A 16,262-nucleotide genomic window follows, 5' to 3' on the forward strand; every position below is an offset into this window, starting at 1 on the left:
TTCAGGATAGAGGTATTCTGCATTCAAGAAGAGGAAAGCATCAAACTAAACTTTGATATATACATGTATATATTTATGTGTGTGTGTGTGTGTGTGTGTGTGTGTGTCTCCCCCTCATAGTCCATATCTGACCCATCACTATCACCATCACTGAGGACAGCATCTTTCTCATGTTGAGGGCTAGCTGTAATATTGCATGCCTTGTGTGGGCGGGCCCCTCGGTCCAACATATGCAGCATGTTAGTGTGTGTAAGTTCAACTAGAAGACAGAAGAGAAAGTTAGGTAGAACAACAACTCTGTATGTGTACAAGTTGAAGAATGCCCTGTCTTCTCATGATAGGATTACTTGTTCATGTCCTTAAAGGAGTCATCACCTGGTTTTATACGTATCCCGCCCCCCTTGGATCGCTTTGGATCAATTCGTAAAACTTATTAGAAAAAAAAAAAAAATTTTAATCAAACATTGAGCTTGTTCTGACCCTTTTTCGTACCGCGATTTTATCACGCGAGATTACGCGCAAGGTTTTGACTGGTCCGGATGTGCATTGTATAATATGTAATGAGGCGCGCGTTGATTCGCCGCAGGAAGGACAGAGCCGGGGGGGCTTGCCTGCATGCAGACTCCAAAACATAATGGCGGCGCTTCGGCGATTTCAGGTAGCGGACGGGGCGGGGTTGGGTGGTGAAAGAGGGGTGGGCTTATGCAAGTAGCCTCCACGGTGACGTCACCGAAGGCGCAGAATCAAAATCTCGTGCTTTAGGAATGCACACCCTTGTGTGCTATTCCTGTTCGGAAAAAGAGCAGAAGCGAAAAAACGGCGCCACTTTCAAACTCCAGCCTTTCAGGCAAGTTTCAACTGAGGTCAAACACAGATATGCATGTTTTAACAAGAGAAATTGCGATTTCCTGGTGATGACTCCTTTAACACAATCATGTCTGATCACTAATGTCACTTATTAATCATCTAGTTTCTTTGATCGTCTGTTATACTTCTCTATGAGTCGTATCTTCCCATCTTTTTTTTCTTATTTAATTAATGACATGTTTCTGTTGGTGTCCGTGTGTTTCTGTTCAATGTTTTGTCTAAATTGTGTTTTCATTGTATTCATGTTGTTCGGGACCCCCTGGAAAACGAGATGGTACATCCCAAGGGCTTATTCCTAATAAAGAACTCCAAACAAGTACATGTACATCTAGATACTGTACATTGTGTTATCCCACTGGTCACAACATGTTTCTTCATTCTGTGACTTCAGTGAACAGAGTTGAGTGATTGTAAATACATATATCAATACTAAACATTGTGGCGACCCCTGTGGACAGTGGTCTAGTGTGGGTTGCTGGTTGGCAGGGGGTTGGGCCAGCCTGGCAATCAAAGCAACTGAGGACACCTGGGCCGGTGATCTTGTTGCCTTAAAAGCAGGTTTTCATGCATTTGTCTCTCTCTTCTCTCTCCCTGCAGACAGATGCTGACCTGTCTCCCCGATGGCGCGGCAGCTTTAAACTTTGGTTCCCGTTATCTTCATTTATGCATTATACAACATCCACACACTACATTCACCATGCACGCACATCCTACACCACTGATTATACTGACTTCCACACCTCATGTTATTGTCTTTTCGATTCATTTATGTGATTGATTTAAATAAATATCTTTGGTTATTCCTTTGAAACGGTGCATCTCCGTTGTTTTTGTCATGGCATTGAGCCAGCTGTGACAAATGGGGGCTCGTCTTAAGTTAAAGTTTGATTAGTTGGATCGTTTGTAAAGTCTGAGATTTGTTTGGCACCTCGGTGTCTTTATTGTTGCGTTGTGTTTGCGCATGTGGTTGGTGCGCATTCAGTGTTTCGATTAGTTTGGTCTGCTGAGTTTGGTAAATGCATCGTTGTTATGGAGCTCGATAGTTATGTTTGAGTTTTGTCGGAGGTTTTTGTTTGCCGTGATCCGAAGAGACTGTAAGTATTACCGCCCCGGTCGCTGTTTGCGGAGTTTCCCCGTTAGGCTTCAGGGACACTTCCTCCTTTAGGCAGTGTCCGTTTGTTATTTTTCTTGTTTAAAGTGGTGGCGACGCGGTTAGTGTCGGCTGTCCTCGGGCAGCAGTCTCGGGAGCACGTCCGGAGGATTTTGTGGGGTGGCCTGTTCAGGTTGCTTCTCAAAGCCTCATGGGTTTTAGTGCGTAAATACCCGCCGCGGACCCACACGAAGACTAGGGTTGAGTTATTTAGCTTTGGTTAGGCAGTTATGGGGATTATTCCGAGGGGCTAGTTTTGCCTCATGCGTGCGTCTGGTGGATGGATAAAACTGTGCATTCTGTTCGGCCCGGTAAATTTGATTTGTGATGACTTCCGTGTCTGAGTTTGTTGCTGCGCCTTCAGAAGTGTTGTTGAGTAGCTGTACTAAAGAACAGTTATTGCAGATAGCTGATCATTATGAAATGTAAAGTGCACAGCTTAACCAATGTTAATGTTATTTAATTTACCTGACAATGTTCCTCTCTCAGCCTGAACCATCATAATATCAAATAAAAAGGATACAAATTATGATCTCTGGCTCCATTTTAATCAGATAAGTTAGTTATGTCTTCTTTGTTCTTTAGGGTCAACAGCAGCTGGTTGCTAAGCAACGGGAGTGGCAAAGTGTGAGGGCGGGAACAGCTGGTGACTCAAACAGGAAGTCCTCTGTAGATCAGACCATCTCGGCCTTCACGTTCTACGTCAGCTGTGTTCTCTGAAGGATGCAGCCGCTGAATTTAGACACAACTGTTGTGTTTCCTGTGACCCCTCCACAATAAAAGTTTATGTAGTTGAGGTGTTTTAATGTGAAGCAGCAGCATTTAAATGCAGCTCTGACACAGAGTGAACAGGAAACAGTGAGGATGATCAATCAGATGGACTAACACACAGTAACACTGATCACATGCTGCATCGTTTGTCACAAGTCTGAATATATGGTGGACTAACAACACCAACCGCTGCACAGAGAGATGCTTACTGAATATACATACAGTGATTGTAGAAATAATACATGTAACCACTTCAAAACATTCATTTCACAAATACTTATTTAGAGCAATGATAACTGCAGCTTAGAAAAACACAAGTAGACACTGGCTGCAGCCCAACCCTCCCACAGTAGAAGAATGGACAGATATGATTAAAGATAGATACTGAATGGGAAGAAAATCACCTTTTCACTTCATATACAAATGGATAAATTCACAAAAATATGGTCAAAATGGGTTTCCTTCATGAAAAGACACAGACGGATCTAAGGGAAGTAACGGATTAAATATGAAAGTGTCCTCAGCTAATTGAACGGTCATTTTAAAAGCTGATAGACAATCTCCCTACAAAGGTGTTTCCTCTTTTCATGTATTATTTCCCCACACACCCCTGCTCTATTTCACTTGTTCTAATGTTGGGAAAAACCTGATTCTTATCCCCTCCTCTCCAATGTTTTATTTTTATAGTTATATATAATTATCCATGTACATGTGTACACAATCTGTGTCCATTTATAAAAATGAATATATTATTGGTTTCACAGTCGTTGGAAAATAGCATGTCATTTGAACCCCAGCTGTAATTCATTCTGTCAGCCGCTAGATGGAGCAAGAGGGCCATCAATCCGACCGTCCGAATACACGGAAGTACATCTCTCATGTGAAGAGATGCACAAAGATGCTCCTGAAGTACAAAGCTGAAATCTAAAAACTGCGGTTTAAGAGCAGCAGAGAACTTTACAGAGGATAACATGTTTGAGAAATATAATTTAAAAATGTTCTGGAATGTAAGGGCAGAGAAGAAAATACAAAGAGATATGTTTGCACTGAAATAATATATGACTCAGTAATGTTTGTTTCTGTGTGAAGTTCACAACATTTTTCTTATGAAAATAGAAAAGTAGTTGTTGAAATATGGATTTTTCTGAAAAATAGATATGTAAATAGTAAAATGTTGATTTTTCTCACGAAAATTAGAAATGTTAAAAATGTTGGCCCACTAGGGAGCCTTGTCTGGGTCATGTGTTCTTGAGAGCCAAATCATCTGTATTTTTTTAAAATTGGTATAATAAACTTTGATTGCTAGTATATATGTTGGTGTATTTATTAAATGAGTGAGCTATAATAGGCCAATGAAGTGACAAGGTTATAATGGTGGAAGTGTATAGTGATATATCTGGCCCTCTGGTCGTGAGGTGAACATTTGTGTGTCCCTCCCTTTCATCAAAGCTGCCCTCCCTGTTCTGGATGAACTGCTTTTTACTTCCCTGTGATCAAAAGCAAGGAAAACATGATTGATGTATGAAATACTTTGAAAAAACAAACAAACAAGAAATAATAAATGACTGAAATAGAATGAAAACCTCTGATTGGATGAAAATCCCGTGGAGTGGAGCCTGGCGGTGTTGATGTATGTGAGCAGTTTACTTCCCTGTAGGGCTGTCAAAATTACTCTAAAATGACGTTCAAATATTCCCTTTAAAAAAACACATATATTCAAACATATTCATATTTCTGGTTGTGCATTAGGCACATCAATAACAGGACAAATTAATACAACGAGACATAACTACTTGTATTGGTAATTTATTTAACATATTTAACAACATATTACCTCCAAAAATAAGGAAATTAACTGATGGACAAGCAGCCCTCTCTCTCTCTCTCTCTCTCTCTCTCTCTCTTCCTCTCTCTCTCTCTCTCCCTCCCTCCCTCCTTCACTCTCTCACCCCCTCCCTCTCTCTCCCTCTCACGCTCTCTCTCTCTCTCCCTCCCTCCCTCCCTCACTCTCTCACCCCCTCCCTCTCTCTCCCTCTCACGCTCTCTCTCTCTCCCTCCCTCCCTCCCTCACTCTCTCACCCCCTCCCTCTCTCTCCCTCTCACGCTCTCTCTCTCTCTCTCTCTCTCCCTCCCTCCCTCCCTCCCTCACTCTCTCACCCCCTCCCTCTCTCTCTCTCTCTCTCTCTCTCTCTCTCTCTCTCTCTCTCTCTCTCTCCCTCCCTCCCTCCACATATCGGTTTAAATGAACGACAACAAGAAACAAATGCTGATCAAGAGTTTAGAGCAATTTAAGGTCGTGATTCTTGTCCTAAATATGTCAGGCTTCATTCAGTGGTTGAAACTAATATTATTAACATTAATTGAAGTTGCCACTGTTTTTTTTTTTTTAACGTATGATTCAAAATAATTTTCACATTCGAAATTCTGTTTTTAACAACTATTCGAATATATATTCGAATTTAGAATATGATAGAAAACATGATTGATGTATGTAATACATACTAAAAAAGAAATAATAAATGACTGAAATGGAATAAAAACCTCTGATTGGATGAAAACCCCGTGGAGTGGAGCCTGGCGGTGTTGATGTATGTGAGCAGTTTGTTCTCATTTAAAGATCCAACACAAATAATATCACATCATCTTTAAAGCAGAGTCCTACCTGAGATCCACAGCAACAGAACCAGCACCAACAGGGGGTCCATGATGTGCAGGTAGACCGTCTGTCTGCCCGCCTGTCTGTCTCTGCTCTGATAAAGACCTGTGCTGTCCTCAATGTAGATCTGTGTACAGGAAGAGGTGGAGCTTTACTCTTTACTTAGAAACATTTCTCAGAACTGCATTTCTGGGAAACTAAAAAACTTTTAATCAGACAAGAATCTGCCTACTGAGGACATATTATATGACTGTTACTATGACAACCAGGAAACCAGGAGATGTTCCTATGAGATAAATGCTGTCAGTGTCGTCTTATCACTTTGATCAATGTTTCAACATCAAGTCTTTCAGAGGAGACTGGATTACAGCTTATATTAACTGTTGATGGATCTATTGAATGTTTTAGTAATCAATCATTGAGTCTATAAAACACCAGTAAACGGTATAAAATGTGCAGCCCAGTCTGTCAGAATCCGAGGTGAAGTCTTTAAATGTCTTGTTTTGTCCGACCAACAGTCCAAAAGCCAAAGAGATTCAGTGGATGTGGATCTCTGCAGGAAGCTCCGAGCTGTCCATTCCTGTTGGATTCCTTCTAACTTCTGAATTCAAACATCGTCCCTCAACTTCGTAGCAGGAAAATGATGATGAGAAACGGTGCAGGATGATATTTGAGTGTTTCAGTGTGTCATCTCCTTGTTGACTGCAGTCTGTGTGTAACTGCTGCTGTAACTGACTGTGTCTCAGTCACTTCACTGACATCATGTTTCAGTCTGACTTTGACTTTCATTCGTCCTTCATAAAGCAGCAGGATGTTTTCAGCTCTGCTGCTTTCTTTATTCAGAACACCTCATATTTTATTGCTCTGGAGGCTCATTTTATTCTGAACCTGTAAATCTGTTTGTGTTGTTTTAGCTGCATTCGGCCTCCAGAGGGGTTCCACCTTTGTCACGGCCTCCTGCACCGCTTTAATCTGGCGCTCAAATACTCTAGAAAACAACTTTGACAGGTACGGTGGCTGAGGAGGAACATACAGGGTGAACTTTACAATAGTGATCCAGCGCTTTATCAATACATTACAACCAGAATCAAAGAGAGGGAGTGAGGGGGGCTCACAGTCTGGTTATGGGACCAGCCGGTCATAAACTGATGCACGGTGAACCTTTGCTGAACAACATGAACAGCTTCATGAACACAATTCAATAACATTCATGAATATAGGCCAGAGATCTTCAACATGGGGTCCGGGACCCATAGGGGGTCCACGGATTTCCAGCAGGGGGTCCCCAACATTATTTGATCCCAAACCTTTTTTCTTACAAAATGTAAAATATGTTCAAAAATACACATGAACATTAATACAACATCTAATAAGCAAATATAAATGTTAATTGTTGTGTAAATGTGAAATTGTGATGTAGAAATGCCAATATAGATTTACAATATGTTCTGTAAATATATATTTCTGTCAACAATTATTATTTTAATGGCTAAGCATTGCATACATACATCATTACAAAGTACCTGTATACATGGCACTATAGGCTGCACTACACATTATTATTGGCCCGGCTTAATAAGGAACATGATTAATATGATATGTAATAGGGGGCCCTCCACCGTGTCACTATCAGCCAAGGGGCCCTTGGCCTGGAAAACGTTGAAGACCTCTGATATGAATGAATGTAAAAATATGGTCACACTGTTTAAATAATGACAGTAGGCTACTTCACTGGATGGAAACTTGGAATGAGCAGTGGGATAACCGGAATGAACACATTAGTTTCCCAACAAAGTGACAGAGATACAGATAAGACTGATAGATCCTGGATCTTAGCCCGGTCTGGAGCAGGCTAGCTCCACAGGATACATCTCCATGGTGACCGATGCCATGACATGAGACATACTTTCATGGAACTGGATCAAGGCTAACTAACCTAACCCCGGACTCTGAACCTGACCTACGAGTCACCATGGCAACCAGGAGAGTTAGAGATATTACTTTTGTGTTTATGGAGAAAACAAGCTCATCCTTAGAAAGCGGAGCAACACAGCTGCAGCAACGGAGCAATAGTTGGTCTGGGAAGCAAATGTAGACCGAATTAAATAGTCATTTGATTTCAAAGTGAATAACATTTTCTTTTTAGGTCCACAGCGCAGTACAGCGGCGTAACGGTAAGCAACGCTGACTAATACAAACCCGACTGAGGTTCAGTTCCTGTTGGTCATGGCTGAAAGTTGTGGAAATAAAAAGAAGAGTTTTGATTTAGGTTTAATCCCACAGACACAAAAAGAATGTGGCTGCAGCTGAAAATGAAGCATAAGAATATTGTGCAGCCTAAGATATGGTTTTAATCATATTTCACATATTAAACAGAGTTAATATCAGTGGCTATTTCTACTTCCAACAGAACGCTGCTTCAACACACAGAAATGTCCTTAAACATTTCAGAAAACTCCCGTTTGCAAAAAACCTAAGAGTTCTGCAAAGAATCTGGTCTGAGATTACGATATGAAATAAAGAAATGGAAGGCCGGAGAATATTGTTCAGATGTGTGATGGATGGTGAGGTAAAACTGAAGAGTTCTACTAAGTAATCAACATCCTCTCCAGACGCGAGGCTGCTAGAATCACTTGTGCTTCCATATCGATGGTTGACGAGGAAAGGACTCTGCAAGTTTCCACAGCTGGTTCAGGATCAGCAAAATGGAGGAGACAGATTGGGAGAAACTCAGTTTGTTGAAGAAAACCTGCCAGCGAGCAGGTTAGCTTCACAGAGTCAGTTACCATGGTAACAGTTTACAGATAAGGAAACGTCAGCCTGTTAAAGCCTGAACGTATTAAGTGTATGTTGCAATAACAGCTGAGTGGAAGGAGAGGCGGTTTGAGGGGGAAGGGGGTGGAGCTGCTGATTCAGCTGATAACGACACACACGTGCACGCGCTAGTGCTCGAGACGGCAGAGTGTGTGCAATCAGGAAGTAAGCATCGACACACAGGCACGCCGTCCAAGTTTACCTCCGGCCCGACTTTTTGATTGACGGGGTTTTTAACCTTTAACAACAACTTTAATCTGCAGAATCAAGATCACTTTAGGTATTTACAAATCAGGGACTTTGTCTGCCAAATATTAAAAAAAAATGATACTACAATGGGAGAGGAGATCCTAGACATTTTTCAAAAAGCCTGTAAAAGAAGCTACTTACCAAAACCAGATTATCTAAATGATATTGAAAAGAGACCATTCTCTGAATATTAAAGCAAGATGGAAAGCCGAGCTTCACAAGCTCTCCCTCCTGGAGAGAACGGGACTCCATTATTCTGAACTCAGCACAAAATACTCACTTCTCTAATCACTCTGCTTGCTGGAGGTCCTGTTGAAGTATCTTCACATTTCCTGGAATCGCCCTTCTGTGGCTCCATTTTGGTGTCCATGGTGTCCTGGAAGCAGTTTTTAAGATGAAAATCTATTTTAGTGTTTAAATCTTGTACCTGGGTGATCTAGAAGGGCTTCACTGTGCAAAGTGTGATACATATTAGTTGAGGTTGTTATTAATGGCATGTAAAAAGACTTTGACCTCACTGTCAGACATTTCAAGCTGGCAATTTGCAATTTAAGTTTAATTTTAAACAATTTAGGTGATTTTGATGTCTTTGTTTGCGTTGAGATTTAAATAAAGAAAAAACATTCATCTTTAGCTTTTTTCTCTCCTTTTTTCTTATCTTTATTGCTTTTTATAGTCATGTATGTGTATATGGGAACTGTATACAATGTTAATTTTTATCCGATTACTCGATAAACCGATGGAATAATCGGTAGATTACTCGATTACAAAAAGATCTGATAGCTGCAGCCCTACTTTTAACCACTAGTTATTACAACTTCATACTATCAGTTAAAACAAATAATTGTTTTACATTATAAATGCCAGAAAACTTCCCTTACCGAGTCACACAAACACACGTCTGCATTATTGTAACTCACCATCTCAAGTTAAAACAACTTGAATATGTTTATATGACTTCCCATTTCAAGTTAAGATTTATATTCCAAATGACTTTCGACTAACATGTAGAAGTTAACTTGACTGACAATTATTGCAGTGTATCTGTATCAGATTGGGTTGTAAAACGGCAGAACATTTCCAGTACATTTTCTGAAGACTTTCCATGGGAAGTTACGCTGGGGAATTTTGGAAATATTAATATATTATATTTGCACTTTACAATATGCAGCTGCAGTTTTGTGGCATTCTTCACGTTTGTCTTTTCACAATATTTACACACAAAGACTTTCCTTGAACATTAGCTTGTGTGAAATCAGATGGTGCGTGCACGTGGCATTTCTCGGTAGAATAAGATAACAGTATTCATACTCTCAAGTGTACTTGCATGAAATCTGTCCGTTTTAGTCAAAATTATGCTTAAGTACATTTTCCACAACTATATTAAAAATCCCTGTTCAGGACCAACCTTCAATTTTGTAAATTGCAGGTTTATTCCCATGAATTCCTGATAATTCCCATGGAAAGTTTCCAACTGAAACTTGCATTAAGCAGCCCTGTGACGTCACTGCTCCTCTCCTGTCAGCCTCTCTGCTGCTGTGAAGACACACAGCGGTGGTAGGGAGGACGGGCTGGTTGTCTCAACCTCAGAGTAACAACAAGTTCACCTGTTTCCAGACGCTTGACGTTAAATTATGACTCAACTGTTTTACCTTCAAACTGACGTTCGTGTTGTTTAATCCGACGTTCCGTTTGTCGTGTAAAACATAACGGAGGACACGCAAAACCCATTCTAACGTTCGGTTTAAATGAATCATTTCACTGTACGACTCCAGTAAACTTGGACCCAAAGTCCGTCTCATTCTCTCCGTGGTCTCTCCGCTTCGCTGTCCGCTCTTCCAGCGCGTCATCCAGCCCGCTGTTCCCCCACAAACACGCAGCAGAGACGGCAGAGACACACGGAGCAGTGAGGGGGGGCGACGCGGCCAAATGTCCGTTCAGAACAGAGTTTTGAGTTCATAGTCTGCAGCATGCTCCACGTTATCACAAGTAATTAGTGGCATTATATTCATTACCAAAGCATTGGTTCATTAATTATCAAACTTCCTGGACAATAGAATGATTAAGAGAGCGAAGCTGGGAAGTGACCATGGCGGTGACTCAGCCGTGAAACCTGCAGCCACAGTAACATATTAGTACGACGCTGAAGTTGGCTTCCGATTCGTCAGCCTCCGATTCGGCACTTAAGGGGAAAGTTAAGGGGTAATTAACTCATTGTGCAGTGCGACTGTTTGTCCACTGATTGACTGTTTTTTGTGACACTTCTTGATGTGAAAACTTTTTAGACATTTTAGGTAAGACACCAGCTTTGCCTGACACCTATTATTGTATCTGTAAAACTTTTATTTTATTTGTGAAAATGCTAAAGGGGAGATTTTGCCGTTTTTGTTTTATACCAGACTCATTAGACCAGGTCCAGATCCAAACCACTGTGCCTAGACTTCTCAGATCTACGCACATTCTGGAGACTGGAGGGGAATCAGCGACACAGATGGAGCTGTGGTGAACTGAAGTCAGATTGTAGGAAGTAAACGTGAGAAGAACTATTATCATTTTGATGACTCGCACACATTTAATTACACTCCATATCATACGTTAGATCCGTGTTATCATGATGAACTCCAGCAGTGTTTTTGATGCCTTTTCATGAATTTTTTTTCATAAACACCTTCTTTTAAAATCCAACTCGTATCTTAAATCAAAATAATTTAGAAATATTGAATCAGCGCTGTCCCCGCAGGAGGAGGAGGAGGAGACGGCCCGACTGCATGTAATACAGGATACAATAAATACCCTCCATTAGATCCAGTGGCGTGGCGTGGGGAACATTTCCGAGGAAGCCAAGTGAGACACAACCTCGAAGCTGTGTATGTTTTTTACGGGGTGGGAGCAGAAAAACGGATGTTGCAGTTTATATGTTGCTATTTCCCGTGGTCGGATGAACTATTAGAGCGCCCAGCATCATTTTACCAGGACTTACACACGCTGAGCTCTCTCTCTCTCTCTCTCTCTCTCTCTCTCTCTCTCTCTCTCTCTCTCTCTCTCTCTCTCTCTCTCTCTCTTATTATTATTATATGATTATTCAGGGAGCAGGAATCCTTGTCAAAAAGGAGACAGGGCCAGCAGAATAGCCGCTGTAGCTTGGCGCTACCAGCTAGCCACTCAGTGCGGACGTAATTCTCCTCATTAAAGGTCCGAAGACTTTCTTTTTTTCCACCAAGGGAGTTCAGCGCAGCTTGGCCTCCTCACAGACAACAGGGTGCAGTAACATGTTTTCAACACTCATTCACCCCGTAACATTTAGAGGGGCGCTGTTTAACACATCATGAAACGCTCAATAATTACTGAAGAGAGACGAGGAGGAGACGACAGACACATCACAGAGGGATTACGTAAACTGTTAAAAAAGTGATTTTATTAAATGATGGTTATATTCTGAAAAAACGGAGGAAGCCTGGCTTCCCTTGGCCTCTGCAAGGAAACACCACTGATTAGATTAGAAAATCAGGAAATTATCCATTCGCCAGTGTGCACTTTGATACTGGGAGTGATTTTGAATTGAATTTATTATACAACCATACAGTAGAATGTCTTGATATTTTCTATAATAACATTCAGGATCACTCAACAAGAATCCATTGAAAATATTAGCAAACCTCTTAAGGAATAAGTTTAATTCATTTATGAATATGAGGAAATGATCTGATTGTCAGTATGCACTTGAGAGAGATTTTGAGGTGACTTTATTATAAAACCATCCAGTAAAATGACTTGATATTTGCTATGTAACTGCTAGTCACAGTCACTCTGAACAAAGATCTATTGAAGAAATTAGCAAACCCATCATTTTCCTCATGTTTAACCGTTGCACCTGATTTAAAAACTGCTTTCAACGCCATTTAAGCAACTTCGGGCACCCGTACCGTAAGTACAGGAATAGATGCGCAACGGATTTCGGCAGCTGGCGTGACCGCAGTGAGCCACGGCCCCCTGCCCGACTGGAGGGGTATCAACATCCGTGAGGATGTCATGCGGGGTTTGTAAGATAAGGAAGACAACAATCATTGTTCATTTTAACGAAGTCACTTATTAATATGGCAATTTCTTGCATCACAGAGCGTGTTTGCTGTAGCTCATCTGCAACGTTGTTGATGGCGGTGATTGTGTCTCAATTGTGTCTCGCTGAAGTTGCAGGACGGCATCAGTGAGCACCCGACCGCTTGATGTGCCATGCGCCCAGGGTGCACTGCTGCTTTGCGCCGACTTGGAAGCTGTGCCGTCCTCACGTCACCCTCCCTTATAAAGGGAACATTGCGTACAGCTTGCCTGTTTTATAAATCAGATTTTTTTTTTTGGCGCAAAAAAACTTTGGCTTTTGGGCGTACGTACACTTTTAGTAAGGATCCTACTGACAGTTTTATGAATGAGGCCCCTGGTCTGTGCCACGGTCAAGTTCTGAAGTGCGCGAGGGCTCGCTCACGGACATTTTGAGCCCACTACTTTCGATGCTGACTTTACCTGAGGGAATTACCCACAGTTCATAGCGTTGCAACGAGAAACGTGGGGTTACCAGGGGAAGTCAGAGGAATTACAATGTGTGGAATATTACATTTACACAGATATATTAACATTAAAGATTTAAGGAGCATAAACCACTTGAAATCATAGACATAAATCAGACGGGTGTGTAGAGGTGGATACACAGGTGGAATGAGACGCACACATATTTGTTTCTTTATTGTATGTTTAGGTGTGAAGGAAAGGTAATGGTACATGCCAATTAGGGAAAGGAGGTGCTGGGGGGATTTAAGCGGGTCATTTGGGGGAAGATGGTGTTGAGTGAGGATGTGTGGGAAACCTGTTGTGTTGAAGGTAGTGATGGTGAGATGAAGCCTCATGAAACATCAAAGCCTCTCAGCATGGGTGTAATTTATGGTATGGACGGTAGGGACATGTCCATACCACTTTTGGAATGAGTAGAATTGTCCCCACCACTTTTTCACAAATGGCGTTTCCATAAAATACTGTAGCATAGGCCACCGCCTTTCCCCACCGCTTCACAGTCTCCCAAAGAGTAGTTTGATAGCCTATCCCCTCTACTCGCAGGGGAAACAGAGCTTCTGATTGGTGCTTTTCCTCTTTGGTCCCGCCTATGTGTCGTGGATGTTTGTTTGTTTGCCAAAAGCGCAATCATTTGAAAGGAAATACTGAACGGAAGGCATGAGTTGGAGTGGAGACAGCTGCACTGTGACCGTTGTTCAGGAGAGGAACGTTTTCAACGTTTCCTGCAAAGATCTAAGGATTTTCTAGACCTTGAACTAATCTATTTTAGTGGAAAAACAGCTGTAACGTAGTCTAGATGGAGATGCTATATGCCACACTGAAATATGTTCCTTATTTCTGGTCCCTTGCTCAACTAGCGTTATTTCAGCAGGCAGAAGCAGATGGATTAGCTACTAGCATCATGGACACTGGGTCAAAAGATATACGCTCTTATTTCTTGAATGTAAGTAGGCAATCTAGACAGTTGGCAGTGATGGAGAAAATACTGACTTATTCATGTGAGCTTGTTATTTTCCAAATTTGCATTGCATTAGCCTATGAATTCCAGATCATTTCAGTTTGTTTCTGTCTGTGAGTGAAGACCACATGTTTTTGGCTCATTCACTTAAGCTTGTGTAACCGGTCAATGAATGACATATTTTTGTAACCTTTAATTTGATATTTTGTGGTTTGTAGAGTTTTATTTGACTAAAATGCTTTGTTGTTCATGGTAGCTGAGTATTGGGAGATTCATTTGTTGTATAACTCTGCCATCTAGTGGTTAGTAGTGGCTATTCAGTGTGCACATGTGTGAGTGCACATGATAAATTGCACGTTTTTCCTGATGAGTGCACATAAATTTAGTTGTTATGTTGAGAACATTGCTGTTTTGAGAGCTTAATAAAGTGCCATAAAACAACAACAGCGTCCCATCTTCAATGCATCATTATGTATTACGCTACGAGAGAGGTATGGAAATATAGTTTTATCTGCTTTAAATTGTCTAGCGATGTATCTTACTATATTGTAAAAAAAAATGGATCCACTGACGTCATGGCAAATTTCTGTCCCCACCACTTTACAAACCAAACCTACACCCTTGCCTCTCAGCCAGATGAACCACCAAAGTGGTTCGACCCCAAAGCTTCAAATAAGTACGCTAGGGACCCCTAGTGGTGAATGAAATAATGAAGAAAGTCAAAGAGTTTCCAGTCAACCTAACATGAGATGTTTGCTTCATGTGCCGATCCAACATGAAATCATTTGAGAATTAAAGTCATCTTGGTGATACATGTGTGTGAGTGTGCCTTTCATAAATAGTTCTGAACTCAAGGTAGAAAATAAGTCATTCGGTAAAATTCAAACCTGGATTTGAACCAGCAACTCTTTGATAATGTGTCTTTTTCCTTAGCCACTACACCACCATTGTCTATTTGTAACATGAGATAGTAGTAATACTTATAATAATGATATATAATAATAATCATTCGTAATATAAGTAACGGATCCATGAAGGTGGGTCAATGCAACTCATATATGATAATAACAATAATAATAATAAGCAGGACACTACCGGGAGTCGAACCCCATCTCAGTAAACTGAAAGTATCTCCACCGCTGTCTTTTTATATTATTATTGCCATTATGTATTCATTCATATTAAACTCATGAATTACATATACATTGATTTATAAATATATATCCATGAATGAATACATTTGATTTATAAATTATATAGATACATTATTTTGTGAATTATATTTACATTAATGTATTATACAACATTCATTTATAAATTAGATATACATTACAGTCCTTCTGTGCAAATAAACTTTTTTTCATGAGGCATCAACTGTTTCTTCCCTTTTCTTCACAATAGTGAACAATTTAACAAAAGGCACAACTAGTTTCTTTCTTTGTGTTTTATATAAAAAGGCCAGTGTTCTTCATACACCCTTTTCAGCCAATTAGAAGTCGAGGACTTGCCTTGGCTGAATGGGACGACCGTACCTGGAACAGGGATTGCTGTGCTCTGGTTCACACACTCAACCATGGTGAGTTTGTTGTTCACTTGTCTCTTTTTGTCCAGAGGTCAAATCGTCTTTGCTGACCTCTGGCTGCTGTGTGAGGTGTGTGTTTGTTAAGGAGGACGTGTAGTCGGTCGCCCCTGAAGGTCCGTCCGTCGTTGCTTTGGATGTGGGAACTTGGCGGGGTCTCTGCGGGTTGGATGACTGTGCAGGTTTCCAACAGCCATCTTCCTGCTGGAAACGGATGGGTGCTCCGGCATGCAGCGCCGTCAGAGGTGGAGCAGACTTGTTGCATTGCTGCTTCTGGCGGCGCTGGCATTCCTCTCTGCTTGCTGGCTGGTGTTCAGAGGGGTTACCTGGGGTTGCAAGTGTTGCTGCTGTCGGTAAGAGCTCAGTCTGCTGCACATACATACTTGTTACACTGCCACCTATAGGTTCAGCATGGTTGTGACGGCACTAAAGGCGATGCGTTCAAAGTCAAAGTCTCTGGTTTTCCCAAATAACCTACTCTGCCTTTAAGTACCAAGTATTTTAATTCTAAATATAGTGTTAATACATTGCTTATGCTAATCACTAACATTATGTCACTATTAGAGAACAATGGCCGTCCTATTTTTGAAGAAAAGGCTGAAAACGGAATACCCAAAGTAAAATGGTTACTGTTTTTGAACCCCTATGACTACAG

The 16,262-nt window shown here is 41.1% G+C and overlaps 1 protein-coding gene across 1 annotated transcript in view; it reads right to left on the reverse strand.

Moving 5' to 3' along the window:
* Window positions 1-15,988, reverse strand: part of LOC311010065 (uncharacterized protein) — a gene marked incomplete at both ends in the record, with an annotated part of 49,945 nt that extends 33,957 nt beyond the window's left edge. The window contains one exon of the mRNA XM_084004546.1: window positions 15,622-15,988. Coding sequence (XP_083860672.1) covers window positions 15,622-15,988 — 367 coding nt within the window. The remainder of the gene's footprint in view (window positions 1-15,621) is intronic.
* Window positions 15,989-16,262: the final 274 nt, after the last annotated feature.

The sequence above is a fragment of the Eutrigla gurnardus genome (assembly GCF_963514095.1).
Source record: "Eutrigla gurnardus genome assembly, chromosome: 24".
Classification (NCBI taxonomy): domain Eukaryota; kingdom Metazoa; phylum Chordata; class Actinopteri; order Perciformes; family Triglidae; genus Eutrigla; species Eutrigla gurnardus.